This window comes from Tamandua tetradactyla, chromosome 15 (genome assembly GCF_023851605.1).
Source record: "Tamandua tetradactyla isolate mTamTet1 chromosome 15, mTamTet1.pri, whole genome shotgun sequence".
NCBI classification, from domain to species: Eukaryota; Metazoa; Chordata; class Mammalia; order Pilosa; family Myrmecophagidae; genus Tamandua; species Tamandua tetradactyla.
This window is the reverse complement of record NC_135341.1, coordinates 74,523,919-74,538,921: the sequence shown is the minus strand read 5'-3', so window position 1 is coordinate 74,538,921 and position 15,003 is coordinate 74,523,919. Positions and strand designations below refer to the sequence as shown.

The window sequence follows — 15,003 nt, the reverse complement described above, 5'->3', positions numbered from 1 at the left end:
AAAAAAACTGCAGACCCTTGCCCAAACTTTCTCATACCTGCTCCTATTCCATAGAGGCAAACCAATTTAAACTCTTTTAGTTGTTTTCCTTGATATTTACCTCCACATTTAAAAATTTATTTATATTGCTTTTTCTTTCTTCATCAGTTTCAGACATTGCGCACTGGGCAATGGAAATTTGGCAATCCTCACTACTTATTCCCCTCCACTGCTGATCTTCGTACTAGAGTTAAAGCAAAATTTGTCAATGTTCTGTTTACATTATGTCTTCCTACTGTTGAGCCCAGGGTGATAGTCAACAAAGCAATTCACAACATCCCAGGTCTTCTGTCTTAATATGAAGGGTAGGGAGATGCCAGCTGCAGGCATTCTAATTTCCAAGTAGATTTAGGACCTAAAGAGTCCTACCCTTCAGGAATGATCATCCCTTAATACTAAGTTTGCAGTTAAGTCTTAACCTTGCCCTCCACTTTTGTCCCTCCAGTCAGATGTGCTGATATTCTACAGGAGTAAATGTGCTAATGGCATGAGTGCTAATGGCATGACCTTTAGAAGCATAAAAGCAGTTGGGGGAGGTCTAATGTTCCTTATTCAGAATTTCAGTCTACGCCCCTATTTTTAGCTTTGAAGCTTAGGACTAAGGCATAAAGCTAAAAAAGGGGGAAAGAAATGCCTTAGCCCTCACCTTCAAAGGTACCTGGCATCTCAAATCTTTTCCATACTTTGTCTTCATGGGATTACAACTTTTATTCTTTGGTTGGCATTCTGGTAATTGGTATGTCTGGTTTACCTGTGTCAGGCTAACTTCTTTTAGATCCTGAGTGAGGCCAGTGGGTTTAGGCTTTGTCTGTTTGTCCATTCGGTTGTTTTTTTTTAACATGGGCAGGCACCAGGAATTGAACCCAGATCTCCGGCACAACAGGCGAGAACTTTGCCACTGAGCCACTATAGCCTGCCCTGTTTTTGTTCTATAAGAGGGAACTTTCAGGCCAGAAAGTGGGAAGAAGCATCACATAAATGTTTCCAAAACTATATCTTGCCTGCTCTCCCCCAACTCCCATAACTGAGAAGTTTCAATCATACAATGTATAACTTCGGAAAGGTAAGATTGCTGAAAAGTCAAATCATACGAGCCACATTGTTTTGGAGTACTGTGTGATGGATTATAAAATACAGTGGGGGGTCCAACAGTGGCTCAGTGGCAGAGTTTTTGCCTGCCATGCTGGAGACTCAGGTTCAATTCCCAGTGCCTGCCCATGCCAAAAACAAAAAAAGCAGTGAAACAGATCTGCAAGATAAACTTTTATATGTGTTGCTTCTACATAATTATATGGTCAAGGGATACCAACCGAAAATTATTTAAATCTAATGTGATATTTGGAAGCTCTACATTACGAGGTTTAAAGTAACAGGCTTTTTTTTTTGGTATGCTGTATGGTGGGGTCATCTTTCATTCTTTTCCAGGTGAGTATCCCATTATTACAGCACCACTTGTTTAATTTTTTTTTTTTTTCATTCGTTTGTTTGTTTGGGAAGTGCATGCGCTGGGAATCAAACCTGGGTCTCCTGCATGGCAGGCGAGAATTCTACCACTGAACTACCCTTGCAGCCCCAGGCATTTTATTTTTATAGTTTGTTTCTATTTCAATTGATCTCTTTCCCAGGAGTGTGTAAAAGTTCCTTTAACTCACCAAAAGATCCTATATACAATGGGATCCATACCCACGGGAATGGATAAACTTTAAAAACCTACTTTTCTGGGGCACATAAAGCTTCAAACCATCACAGAATCCTTTTCCCCCACCCGCTCAGTGAAGTTATTTTATACATTTTAATACAGTTAAATTCTCTTGTCATTGTTTGCATTCGTTCTTGGGATTGTTCGAATAACTAAATGATTTTCTTCTGAAATTTTCATACATTAAGATTCACTCTTTGAGCTGTAAAATTCTATGGATTTTATTACTAAATAATATTTTGTTGTATGAATGTACCATAATATGTTTACCCATTCCTCTATTTAAGGATATATTGGGTGATTCCAGTTTTGGGAAGTTATGAATAAAACTGCTATAAACATTGGGGGTGGGGGGGGTTCCTTTAAAGCTTAAAGTGAAATCCTTTTCTTCCATCATGAAGAGAGCTGTCTGACAGACTTCTATTTGCCAGAAAAATGTTGGCTTACTTGCCCTTTCTTTTAAACCAATACTGTATTTTCCTACTTTTATGGCTAGGGAGACTCCGCTCATTCCTGTGTAGAGATATAACTGGTTACTCACAGGGAAAACCACATTATCAATCATTAATTACTCTTAATGATTAAATATACTTCTTTTAAGGGCAAAGTAAGTTGAAGACTCAAGCTGGTAATGGTAACCACGAGAGGTATAATTATAAATTGTAGATAATTGAGAAGAGCGTGAAAATTCCAAAAGCATCCAGAAACAAGATGGTAGGATGCATTATCAGTTCATGCCACTTTACCAGTTTGTCAGATGGGTTAATTAATATGAATTTTACATTTGTGAACTATTTTTCTACAAAACAATGTGGTATGGTTTGTTCTGAAGATAATATATTTTTTCAGTGAAAGAACACAGACTGACAACACTGCAGAGATTTACAATGAGTTATTACCAAGAACAAAAATCAAGTTGAGAGAACCTGATATCACAAGCTCTAGTAAATTAAGACCAAGCTCCAGCTCATTTAAGGAAGGAATGTCTGCTCACAAAGTAAACTGGATACATCTATATGTAAATTTTATAAAGTAGTAGTATCAAAGAGAACATGAAAATAAGGGATAAGTGTACTAATATCTATATAAACTTTAAAGCAAAAGATCTTTGTTATGTTCAATGTTTGTTTAAATTTGAAGATGGATGTATTCATCTAAGCTGAACAAGATATTTCATAAGTGTGCTGGTTTGAAAGGATATATGCCCCCTAGAAAAGCCATGTTTTAATCAAAATCCCATTTCAAAAAGGTAGAATAATTCCTATTCAATACTGTATGGTTGAAACTGTAATCAGATCATCTTTCTGGATGACGTGATTTAGTCAAGAATGGTTGTTAAACTGGATTAGGTGATGACATGTCTCCACCCATATGGGTGGGTCTTGACTGGTTTACTGGAGTCCTATAAAAGGAATCATGTTGGAGAATGGAGATTCAGAGACAGCAGAGAAGAACGACATAGCCACAAGAAGCAGAGTTCACCAGCCTTCACCTTTGGAGATGAAGAAGGAAAATGCCTCCAGGGGAGCTTCATGAAACGGGAAGCCAAGAGAAGAAGTCAGCAGATGACACTGTGTTCAGCATGTGCCTTTCCAGATGAGAGAGAAATTCTGACTGTGTTCACCATGTGCCTTCTCACTTGAGAGAGAAACCCTGAACTTCACTGGCCTTCTTGAACAAAGGTATCTTTCCTTGGATGCCTTTGATTGGACATTTCTATAGACTTGTTTTAATTGGGACATTTTCTAGGCCTTAGAACTGTCAGTTAGAAACTTATTAAATTCCCCCTTTTTAAAGCCATTCTGTTTCTGGCATATTGCATTCCGGCAGCTAGCAAACTAGAACAGTAAGTATTCTTTAAAGAGAAGGATACCTGTTGTGTTCGATGTACACATTTAACAGCCATCCACTTTTGCTCAGAACTAAAAGGGTACTCAGCTTTTCTGATATAGTCCTGCTGAAGTCCATCAAGACCCATCTGTATGGCACATACATAAAAAAGTTAAATCTCACCAACATGGGACTTTTTTCCCTTTAACAAATAACAAGGTTCACAACTTATAGCTAAGTGGGATAGACATACTTGGATTATTGTTCAAATAACAAATAACAAGGTTCACAACTTATAGCTAAGTGGGATAGACATACTTGGATTATTGTTCAAATAACAAATAACAAGGTTCACAACTTATAGCTAAGTGGGATAGACATACTTGGATTATTGTTCAAATAAATACTGATGGAATAGCAATGTTTTCTATATATAGACCTTATACCTCGAATAGCAGCATAGATTTTCAACAGAAATGCTTCGGTGTGCAAACACAATTTAAGGCCATAAAACCAAAGCATGCTATCTGGGCTTGTATGTAGACCAAACCTTCAACACATATAATATTAATATCTCTACTGACTCAAATTCTGGAAGGTAGCAGAATACAAAAAAACACAGGTACCTAAGAATTTGGAGTACGTATTTTTATAATCAGTAGAAGTTTCAGATTCTATCCCTCCTATCTTAGGGATTCAAATCTGTCTTATCTGTTGCTACCATGCTAGTTTCTTACTCTCTACCATTTTATATCCTATTACCACTGACATGTCCTATTATATCCTATTACCTCCCAATATCCTTTTGTATCTTCCTCTAAATATTTTTTAAACTACTAAAAACCTACAATTTAATTCTTTTTGGCGTCTACTAAATCACATTCAGACTTCTTCTTGGCTTTCAAAGGCCCTCCACAAACCAACCCTTCACAGTCTATTTAACAATACACTTGTTCACTCAAACACCTTTCATTTCATCCAGATTAGACATCTCATTGACAGCAACCCATCCTGAGCTTATGTATGCTTTCATTCTAGCATTTTCCCCATCTTATTTTCTAAGTACTTGTGACCCTTAAAAACCCAGTTTCCACCCCTGAATTTCCATTGTTCTTTTATGTGGTTCAGTGTTTAGGGCTTTGATATCAACTGTCTTGTGCTGCCTTTATTTGTTTCACATATGTCAGTATTAACTTCCCCACCTAAATTGGGGGGTTCCTGCCCAGAAGGAGATGGTTTCACACTTTATCTTTTAAAGAACCTAATATCCTTTGTTAAGCATGCAAAAAAAGCAAATACTTGTTAATGTTAACTGACTCATCTTTTCAGTAATTTTTAAAAAGATGTACGATGCTATTTTAGTTAAAATTAGACCAAATGATGAAGACATGGCTTTCTGTTGAAGAAATATATACATTTTTAAAATATCAATTTTATTTTTATCAAATTAAATATAAATGTTTTAATAAAATACAATTCTATTTTGGATCTTATTTCAAGCAATCTCTTTTAGAGCCATGATGCTCACGAAAGTCTCAAAGTTTTCTCAGACTACTCCTACTTTTATTTGTGTGTGTGTGTGTGTGTGTGTGAGACAGACTGGAGTTTTATATTTCTCATTAAAACAAATGTAGGACCAAGCAGACAGGGAAATCAATCGGGATTGGGGTCATCTAGAACAGGATTTCCATCTCCCAACACTATTTCAGACTTTACACTCATTTTGAAAAACTGATAAAGGAGGAAAAAAGAAAACTGGGAATAGAAAAGCTTTTCTCATGAAGTTTTCTCATGACCACCATAATATCTTTATGTAGAAATACTAAAGAATGTTGCCTTTTCCTCACTTGACAGTCACTTAAGAGCAGATGAAATCATTTATTAGAAATTATACACCTTCACAAAATTTTTCACACAAAGCCCTCAATAATATGAAAGACAAGAACACTTCCTGATAAGAGATGATGCACTGCTCATTAGCTTGGATCTTGCATCTAAACTAATTTTTCACTGTGAAAAAATTTCATGCTCTCTATTTCCAAGCAAAATAAAACTGGTTCCCAAAAGACAGTAAAAACAACAAAGTGTTGTGAGTCTTTATTCTATACCTAAATACCAGCAATACTGAAATCCATGGCCTCACACTTTTGTGAGGGTAATGTTTCATATGCCAGAGAAGAGAGACTAGATGCTTCACAGAAACATACCTTCATTGCAAGAGCAATCAAGGCTCCTTCAGTTGGCTTCCCCATTAAAGTATTGTTTCTAATTACTGCATCATTGCACACACAGCCTGCCTAAAAGAAAAACACAAACTATGAACCCGTCATTGTGTCCTAAAGTCATTATGAAGAACGTCACCTTCCTGGAGAATATTTACCTCAACAATTCTGCTAACAGATGGGTTATAGAATCCATGAACAACATCACCATCAACAATAACTTCTCCAAACTGATTATAGCCCACTCCAGTAACCTAAAGAATATAAAGTGGGATCATTAATACAAATACTATACACAGATAATGTTTATGAGAATCAAAACTATGATGGGTTGTGTTAACTTCATCTTGTACATCATGATATTGTTAATGTATATAGAAAAGTACTTTAGTTTGTTTAAATGAAGTATAGTTCTATGAATATAGATTCCAGTTTTCACCTCAATGATAAACTTATAAAGGTACTGGGTTGTTCTCTACTTGCAATATATTACAAAAAGAATAAATAAACCATGAAAATTTCTACACATGAATAAGCTAGCTTAAATTATACAACCTTACATTTTATAGCATACAATAGGTTTGCAAAAAATTCAAATCCTATACCACATCTAATTTGAGCACAAACCTGTAACCTTGACAAAAGCAGGATTCTTTCTGCAAACATGCACGTGCAGTGGCATCAGGTGATTTATCCTAACCCCTTACTTAAACACAGCATTTACATGTCAAATTTAAAAAGTAAAATTTGATGAATTCACAGATAGAGACAAGCCAGATACTTATTCTGTGTGGCTAAGACAAACCAGGTCAAACAAAAGCAAAATTTCCCAATAAAAGAGACAGTTTAGAGAGAACTTAGCAAATGGTATATACTTGACATACAAAACAAGGTACTTTGAAAGAGAATTTAATATCCTGCCTTCCATATCTGGACCATATAAGCACATATAACCCCAATGACTCTTGTGAATCATCCAGTGAAGGGCATAGTCACCAACAAAGGATTGGGTATACTTCACTGAATCTCACAGACTAAATGTCAACAGACTCATTCTTTACCTACATATAAATAAAATAAACATACCCAAGTACAACTTTTATCAATTTGTCTAATGCATAATTTGCTCTGTCAATTAGCTGTAGATTCATTTTAAAATACTGTACCCATTCTAAGTAGTGTCAATGAGCGTTCCAGTCAGAAATTCTGCCAAGATTAGGTCAGACGGGAACTCATCCTGAGCAAACTTCAGCATGAACCAATATACACATAGTAAAATGCACTTCCAAACCTTAAATATATAATGAGTAAATTAAATGTATTCATTTATTTATTCATTAAAGAAGTGTTTATTACTATGAGGGTGGGTCTGTGTTACGAAACATGGCTACCGTTCTCTTAGAATTTATAGAATAACAGGAAAAGAGAGAGAAAATTTCACCTGGAATAAGGGTTCAGAGATATGGAGTACTATGATAATATAGGTCCAGTTTTGGGTAGTCAACAAAGTTTTTCTGAAAAAGTGGGCAGGAAGTAAGATGCAAAGGATGAAGAATTAGCCTGCTCTAAGCAACGAAAAGAAAAATAAAGTCTACAAAACAGGAGGAATTTTGTCACACTGCAATAATTATAAAGCCAGTGTATTTATTGCACTGTAAGAAAAGGAGACTATATAAAACTGGGACAGGAAATATAAAATAGAACATGTAAGGCCTTGAGAAATCACAACTCAGGACCCTGGTCACAATGGAAAGCAACTGAAGCATCTATTTTTTTTTTTTAATATTTTGTATTATGAAATACATATACAAAAAAGCAATAAATTCCAAAACACACTGAAACAATTAGTTATAGAACAAATTTCTGAGTTTGGTATGGGTTAGAGTTTCACAATTTTAGGTTTTTCCCCTTCTAGCTGATCCAAGACACTGGAGACTAAATGAAATATGAACATAATGATTTAGCCATCATACTCATTTGTTAAATCTTATCTTCTCTGTTATAACTACTTCTCCTTTGATTTTTCTCTCAATCTCCAGGGATATTTAGGGTATGGCCACTATAATTTTTTCATGTTGGAAAGGTTGTTGATAACATGGGATAGGGGCATGGAACTAGCTGATGTTCTTGGAGAGGCTGGTCTCTCTAAGTTTCAGGACTTAGCTGGCCTAGGAACCCATCTGGTGGTTGTAGGTCTCTGAAAAGTAATCTTTAGTGCATGAAACTTTTACAGAATTTCAGACAGAACCCTAGGTGCTCTTTAGGGTTAAGAGGAATGGTTTTGGTTGGGGTTTGGCAAACCATGGTAATTAGCAATATCTAGCTGTAGTATATATAAGAGTAGCTTCCAGAATAGCCTCTTGACTCTATTTGAATTTTCTTTGCCACTGATACCTTACTTTGGTATATTTCTTTTCCCCCTTTTGGTCACGAAGTCATTTTTGTTCCCACAATGCCATGGCCAAGCTCATTCCTGGGAGTAATATCCCATGTTTTCAGGGAGACTTTCACCCCTGAATGTCATGTCCCACGTAGGGGGAAGGGTAATGATTTTCCTTGCAGAGTTGGGCTGAGAGAGAGAGAGGTCACATCTGAACAACAAAAGAGGTTTTCCAAAAGTAACTCTTAGGTATAACTATAGGTAGGCTTAGCTTCTCCACTATAAAAATAAGCTTCACAAGGGCAAGCCTCAAGATCAAGGGCTTGGGCTATTGACTTGGGAGTCCCTAATGTTTGAAACAGTATCAGAAGTTTTCCTGGTGGTAAAGTTTAATAGTTTCGTATTTTCCACTGAAACATCTCAATTTAGGGAGCAACAAGCTCAAAATCTGGCTAAAAAAAATCCTTCAGGATGCACATGGGGGCATCAAGAGTAGATATAGGAAGGCCAATCATGAAGCTTCATCAATAGCTCAGGTGAGATATTAACATGGTCTAAGAAGACTGGCCATGAAATCAAGAAATGGATGGCTAGGAGAGTTATTTAGGAGATAAAAAATCAGCAGTATTTAGTAATAGACAGACAAAGGGAAAAATAAAAAAGAGGTGACAATAAGGATTCAAATCTTGTGGATTGTGGGACCACAACTGGACCAAGACTTGGTAGAATCATATGGGAAATAATATCTCTGCTGCTAATTAATTTATAGCCCTGTTGAAGGTAAGACACTAGAATTGTTCTGATTGTTAAACACCAAGTTTCTTAGCAAAGGATTAGTGATGTCAAAAAGGGAAAATAAAAAAAAGACCTATAAAATACCTCAGCATGTAGACCATCTGAAGTAAATACATGAGTAACAGTCATTTCATTCTTCGTCAGTGTTCCAGTTTTATCTGAACAAATTACATTACAGCAGCCTAAAGAATAAATCATTAGTTGTCACCAAAAGAATCAGAGAGAGAAATACAGGTTCACAATGAAAACAAATCAAAGACTCTAAGAAACCGTCTTGTTTTTCTAAATGGAAATGTCCAAATTTATTGATACTTTTAGATTAATTTCTCTCATTACGCTTGCTTCATAAGGTAAAAATTTTGAAATACGACTTAAAAATTAGATACTAAGTGATGACTTTTTATTTATTTACAACTGGATTTCTACCAAGCTTTATATAATAATTTTACGTGATAAATATTCTAGAAATTTTGAGGGGTTCCTAAATTTAAGACTACAAATTTTTTTCAGAGAGGAATTTTCAAGGTAATTTGCCTTCTTGGTATTAAAATGTAAATTAGAAATTAAATTTGACATATTTGAATACCCTAAATTTTTTTAAAAATTTAATAGTATACCGCCCATAAAGTTACAACAATATAAAATTCTTATAAGCAATTTCAATTCAAGTATGAGATTCAGAAATCTGTAATTATTCTTATAAGCAATTTCAATTCAAGTAAATTCTTATAAGCAATTTCAATTCAAGTATGAGATTCAGAAATCTGTAATTATCAATTATCTCTCTCGAGATGTCAAAGAAAATACTTTTTAACTTTACTTCTAGGTTTCAATTGCTGAATAGATTTTTTTTTTTTTTTGGTTAAGTTTATTTAATCATCAGAACAGTTCATGATGCAAAAAGATGTTCTTAAAGTTTCTCACCCTGAGTGAAGTGCAACTTTAATTGTTTTTTGGCAGTTAAAACTATGCCCAACATTGACATAAACCGAACACCAATATGCAAACTTCTAAAACAAAAATTCTAAACCCAAAGATAATTCACTGAGGACATGAACTGACACATGCTTTTAACTCAGACTTACCTAGCGTTTCAACAATAGGCAGTTTTTTCACAATGGCCCTTTTCTTCACCATTCTCATAACACCAAGGGCCAGAGTCACTGTGACCACAATGGGAAGACCTTCAGGAATTGCTGCTACAGCCAAGCTATAACAATATGTACATAGTGTTAAACTGTGAATTAAATGGTACAAACAGCATGAATTTGAACTGTATGTTACTTAAAAGAAAGGGTAAAAAAAGAGTAAAATTAATATCATCAATAAAACTTCAAAAATGGCCTTCTCAAAAGGGAAGGAGAGTAGATTACCATTTCCTGGATACCAACTGGCTGCCAGGTTAAGTGTAGTAGTTAAATAATACAGGTTCTTAAGTCATACTCCTTGGATTTGTACCCTTGGCTCTACTAATTTTTACCTGTGTGACCCCAAGCAACTTACTACCCATCTCTGTGAGTTTACTTTCCTCATCTGTAAATGATGGGTAACAATAATATCCACCTGATCAGATTTAATGCAAGGGTTGTTAAATGACAAAGCATGAAATGCATTTAGCATAGTAATACATAGTTATCATTCAATAAATATTGGCTACATTATTTATCACTGTGCTATATCTCACTATATTCTCTCTAAAGCCCCATCATAGATTATATTCCAATCTGAACAATTTCACAGAAGAAAATAAGAGTCACAGGGAGTTTAATCACAAATCCCAGATCAGGGCCAAAATTTAAACAAAGTTCTCCCATTTAAACACCAGGCTTACTTGATTACACTATACTACCAAAATTAATAACTTTTTATCTTTTTTTTTCTTTTTTCTTTTTATTGACAAAACATAACATACAAACACAAACATTCTTAACATATGAACATTCCATTCTTGGTATATAATCAACAACTCAGAGTATCATCACATAGTTGTATACTCATCACCGTGATGATTTCTTAGAACATTTGCATCACTCCAGAAAAAGAAATAAAAAGAAAAATCTCATACATACCATAACCTCTCCCTTCAGTTGACTGCTAGTATTTCCATCTACCCAATATAGTTTAACCTTTGTTACCCCTATTTTTTTCTATACCCCTTACCACTCCCTTTTGTTGAATGACCTTTGATCTTGACGGCCCACACCCTGTACTCATATAATGGAAACTTTATTTCCTTTGGGAAATGTACTTCACATGGTTCAAATACAGGAGATTCTACCCCAACACCTACCTCCACCAGAGGTGTGGGTGTCTAGAAGCTGCTTCAGAAGCAGGCACCTGGCTCTTCAATCTACCCAATCAGGAACGTAACTGGCCTGTTTCTATTAGAGTAACAATCCATTTCTATTAGAATGATCCAGGAAAGTTTCTTTCTTTTGTGGTTATAAAGAAAACAGGATATGAATGTAGGTCTCAGCAAACCACCTTACTTGCAAGAACCTCTTTGAAGAATAAGGCCAAAGCGTGAAAAAAAGAATTTCTAAAACTTTTATAAAATTACTTCAGCCTCTGTGTGTGTGTATCTATCTATCTATCTCTCTCTCTCTATATATATATACTCATCAAGGAAAACTGCTATAAACTGAACATCCCAGATCTGCATGCAAGCCAATAGCATTTAACTGTTACATTAGGCTTGGGTTTTATGAAAGTAAAAGCATCATAAACATACATTTTAAAGTTCACTTAATTATAAAATACAGATTCTGACATTTTACTATATCCATGTGAGTTGTAAAAATGGGCCAATTTAGCTGAATATCTTAGCCCATGGGAAGCTGAAGATATCTCAAATAAGGTAAACCACAAATTCAATATATTAATGATAAGTAAAAATGCCCAATTCTTAGGAGAGCAATTCCCATAATAATAATGAATTTAAGAACACCTTATTTTTATCTGTGAGCCTGACATCACACATAATAGCTCTACCTCAAAGAATACCTACTATATCTTTCAAACATCAAACATACACTGATTTTTTAAAAAGACACAGAATGTTGGTTTAGTGTTAGAATGCTTGCCTTCTATGTGGAAGACCAGGTTCAACTGCAGGACCATGTTCCCCACGACCCCCCCCCCCCAAAAAAAAAGAATGAAAACAAAAAAATAAATAAAAAAGACACAGAAGGTTTTAATGAAAAGAAACTTATGTGTAAACCTTTCTATATTCCTCTCCACAAACTCCCTAGAAATAAGCACTTCTAAGTGTTTGGTTTTAGCTCTTCTAATAGCTACTTCCATAAAACTAAATAATATGCTTATACTCCTATTTCCTAATTTATCTCTAACCTGCCTGCCCCCATCCCTGCCCCCAACTATGAAAGGGTGGATATTTATAAATAACTAAACATGCACCACCATCCCCTCTCCTAATAGTTGACACTGTTAAAACTCTTTCACTTTTGACTTCTTCAACCTGATAATATTTATGAACACCCACAGCGGACATTGTACTCGATGAAAAAGAGAAAGCTTTCCCCCTAACTTGCTCTCACTACTGCTATTAAACATTATACTGGAAGTACATTTTACTGAAGGTTTCACCAGATCAATCAGGCAAGAAAAAGAGACAAAAGGCTTACAATTTAGAAAGGAAGAAGCAAAATTGTATCTGCAGATGGCATGACTTTTTACGCAGAAAAGCCCAAAGAATCTCCCCAAAATACCAGTTAAATCAATTCAGCAAAGTATCACGGTATACAACCAATGTGAAAAAATCAACTGTATTTCTATAAACTAGCAATGAACAACATGAAAAGTAAGTTAGGAAAACAAATGCACTTACAATATCATAAAAAAGAATATATTAGGAACTTTCCAAAGTGATTCATGATAATCCCTATCAAAATCCCAAAGCCTTTTCTTCAGAAATAGCAAAAGTGATCCTAAATCTCATGTGGAATTATAAGGAACCTCTAATAGTCAAAACAGTTCTCCAAAAGAACAAAGTAGGAGGGATTTACACTACACAATTTCAAAACTTACTATAAAGTTACCAAAATCAAAACAGCAGAGTATTGGAATAGGACAGACATATAGGCCAATGGAAAAGAAAGTCCAAAAATCAAAAGCATAACTGATTTCCTACAAGGGAACCAAAGAATTGCCTTTAGAGCAAACAGTAAAGGGACAACTGGATATCCTAGTGCAAAAGAATAAAACTGCACCCTTACCTCACACAACGTAGAAAAATTAACACAAAATGGATCAAAGACTTAAATTTAAGAGATAAACTATAAAACTAATCGAAGAAAACGTGTAAATATTCAAGAACTAGGAACTGGCAATGGTTTCTCAGATACGATGCCAAAACCACAAGCAATAAAAGAAATAACAAATAAATAAAGAATTTTTTACATCAAAAGACACTATCAACAGATTGAAAAAGACATTATTAAGAGACGGAAAAGTCCACAGAACGAGAGAAAATACTTAATATCACTTATCTCATAAGGGTGTCGTATCCAGAATGTATTTAAAAACTCCTAAAATGCAACAAAAATAAACAATCTAATTTAAAAATGGGTAAAGGGCTTGATCAAGATTTCTCCAAAGATGTACAAATGGCCAACAAGCACATGAAAAGATGCTCAACATCATTCGTCACTAGGGAAATGCAAATTAAAACCACAACAAGATACCACTTCTTACTCACTAGAACAGCCAAAAAAAAATTCTTTGATATAATTTTTTTAAAAAGTAAAATAAGGACTTCTGGGCCAAGATGGCAGCTTAGCAATGTGCGCATTTTAGTTCGTCCTCCAGAACAACTACTAAATAACCAGAAACAAAACAGCTCCTGGAGCCATGTCAGTGACTGGTCACACAGCGTACCCCAGTCTGGACCACCTGGACCAGTCGCAAGGCCCCCAGAGCCATGAGTGCCAGCACCCCTCCTCCACAGGCTGCTTCCCAGAGGGGAAAGGAAAGAGATATGACCAGCAGCAGGGGTTGAGCCCAACCAAACACCAACTGCGGAATTAATTAACAAATTCTGACTACTAAAAATAGGACCCAGCTCAGGTAAACCTGGTCAAAGTGGAGGTTGCTCATTTTTGAAAAAGCAAAACAAAAAAAATGAAACAGAGGTTTCTGTGGCTGTGTTTCTACAACGGCTTGAATGCCTTTGGATACAGTGGCAGGACTTCCCAGGCTGCAACTGCCCCAGGCATAGGGAGAAACAAGCTCATTTGAGAGCTTGTCTGGAGCCTGTGTCTTCCCCAGGGGAGGGGTGAAGCCCAACTCAGGTGGAATACCTCCTTCAAGGAATTCAGACACCAGGGCTTGGTAATTTGAAGCCATTAAAACCAGCCTACAACCTCTCCTTTGTCTCCACCATGTCCCCAGCAGAGAGAGTCTGCTAAAGTTAAAGGTACCACATCATCTTATGCTGGTGGGACCAGCAGGCAGACAAGCACCACATACTGGGCAGGATAAGAAAAACAGAGTCCGGAGACTTCACAGGAAAGTCTTTCAACCTGCTGGGTCTCACCCTCAGGGAAAACCGATGCAGGTGACTCTTTCCTCCTGATAGGAGGCCAGTTTGGTCTGGGAAAATCCAGCTGGGCTTTATAATACCTAAGTAGACCCTCCTAAGGGTGGGGGGTAAAAGGGCACCATACAAGCAGGGCAAGAAACAAGAAAACAAGAACTGAAAAATTCTCCTCTATTAAACAAAACCTAAGCTAGAGGTCCAGAAAAAGCTGAACTGAATATCAAAGAACAGATAGACAACAAATTCATCCAGCAAGAAAACCATAGGTAAAAAAAGTGAAAGCAATGTCCAGAATAAACTAATTAATGTAATTAAATGCCTAGACGCCAGCAAAAATTAACAAATCACACTAGGAAAATTGAAGATATGGCCCAGTCAAAGAAACAAACCAACAATTCAAATCAGATACAGGAGCTGAAACAATTAATTCAGAATATACGAACAGACATGGAAAACTTCATCAAAAACCAAATCAATGAAT

At 35.8% G+C, this 15,003-nt stretch overlaps 1 protein-coding gene across 10 annotated transcripts in view; it reads right to left on the bottom strand.

Annotated features, from left to right (window-relative positions):
• Positions 1–15,003, bottom strand: part of ATP2C1 (ATPase secretory pathway Ca2+ transporting 1) — a 195,254-nt gene that overhangs the window by 29,563 nt on the left and 150,688 nt on the right. For 9 of the 10 annotated variants that reach the window (XM_077130098.1, XM_077130105.1, XM_077130097.1 and 6 more), the window contains 5 exons: positions 10,051–10,175; positions 9,050–9,147; positions 5,949–6,044; positions 5,776–5,865; positions 3,612–3,716 (listed from right to left, as the gene is read on the bottom strand). In XM_077130098.1, coding sequence (XP_076986213.1) covers positions 3,612–3,716; positions 5,776–5,865; positions 5,949–6,044; positions 9,050–9,147; positions 10,051–10,175 — 514 coding nt within the window. The remainder of the gene's footprint in view (positions 1–3,611; positions 3,717–5,775; positions 5,866–5,948; positions 6,045–9,049; positions 9,148–10,050; positions 10,176–15,003) is intronic. The other variant, XM_077130101.1, reaches the window with a different exon arrangement.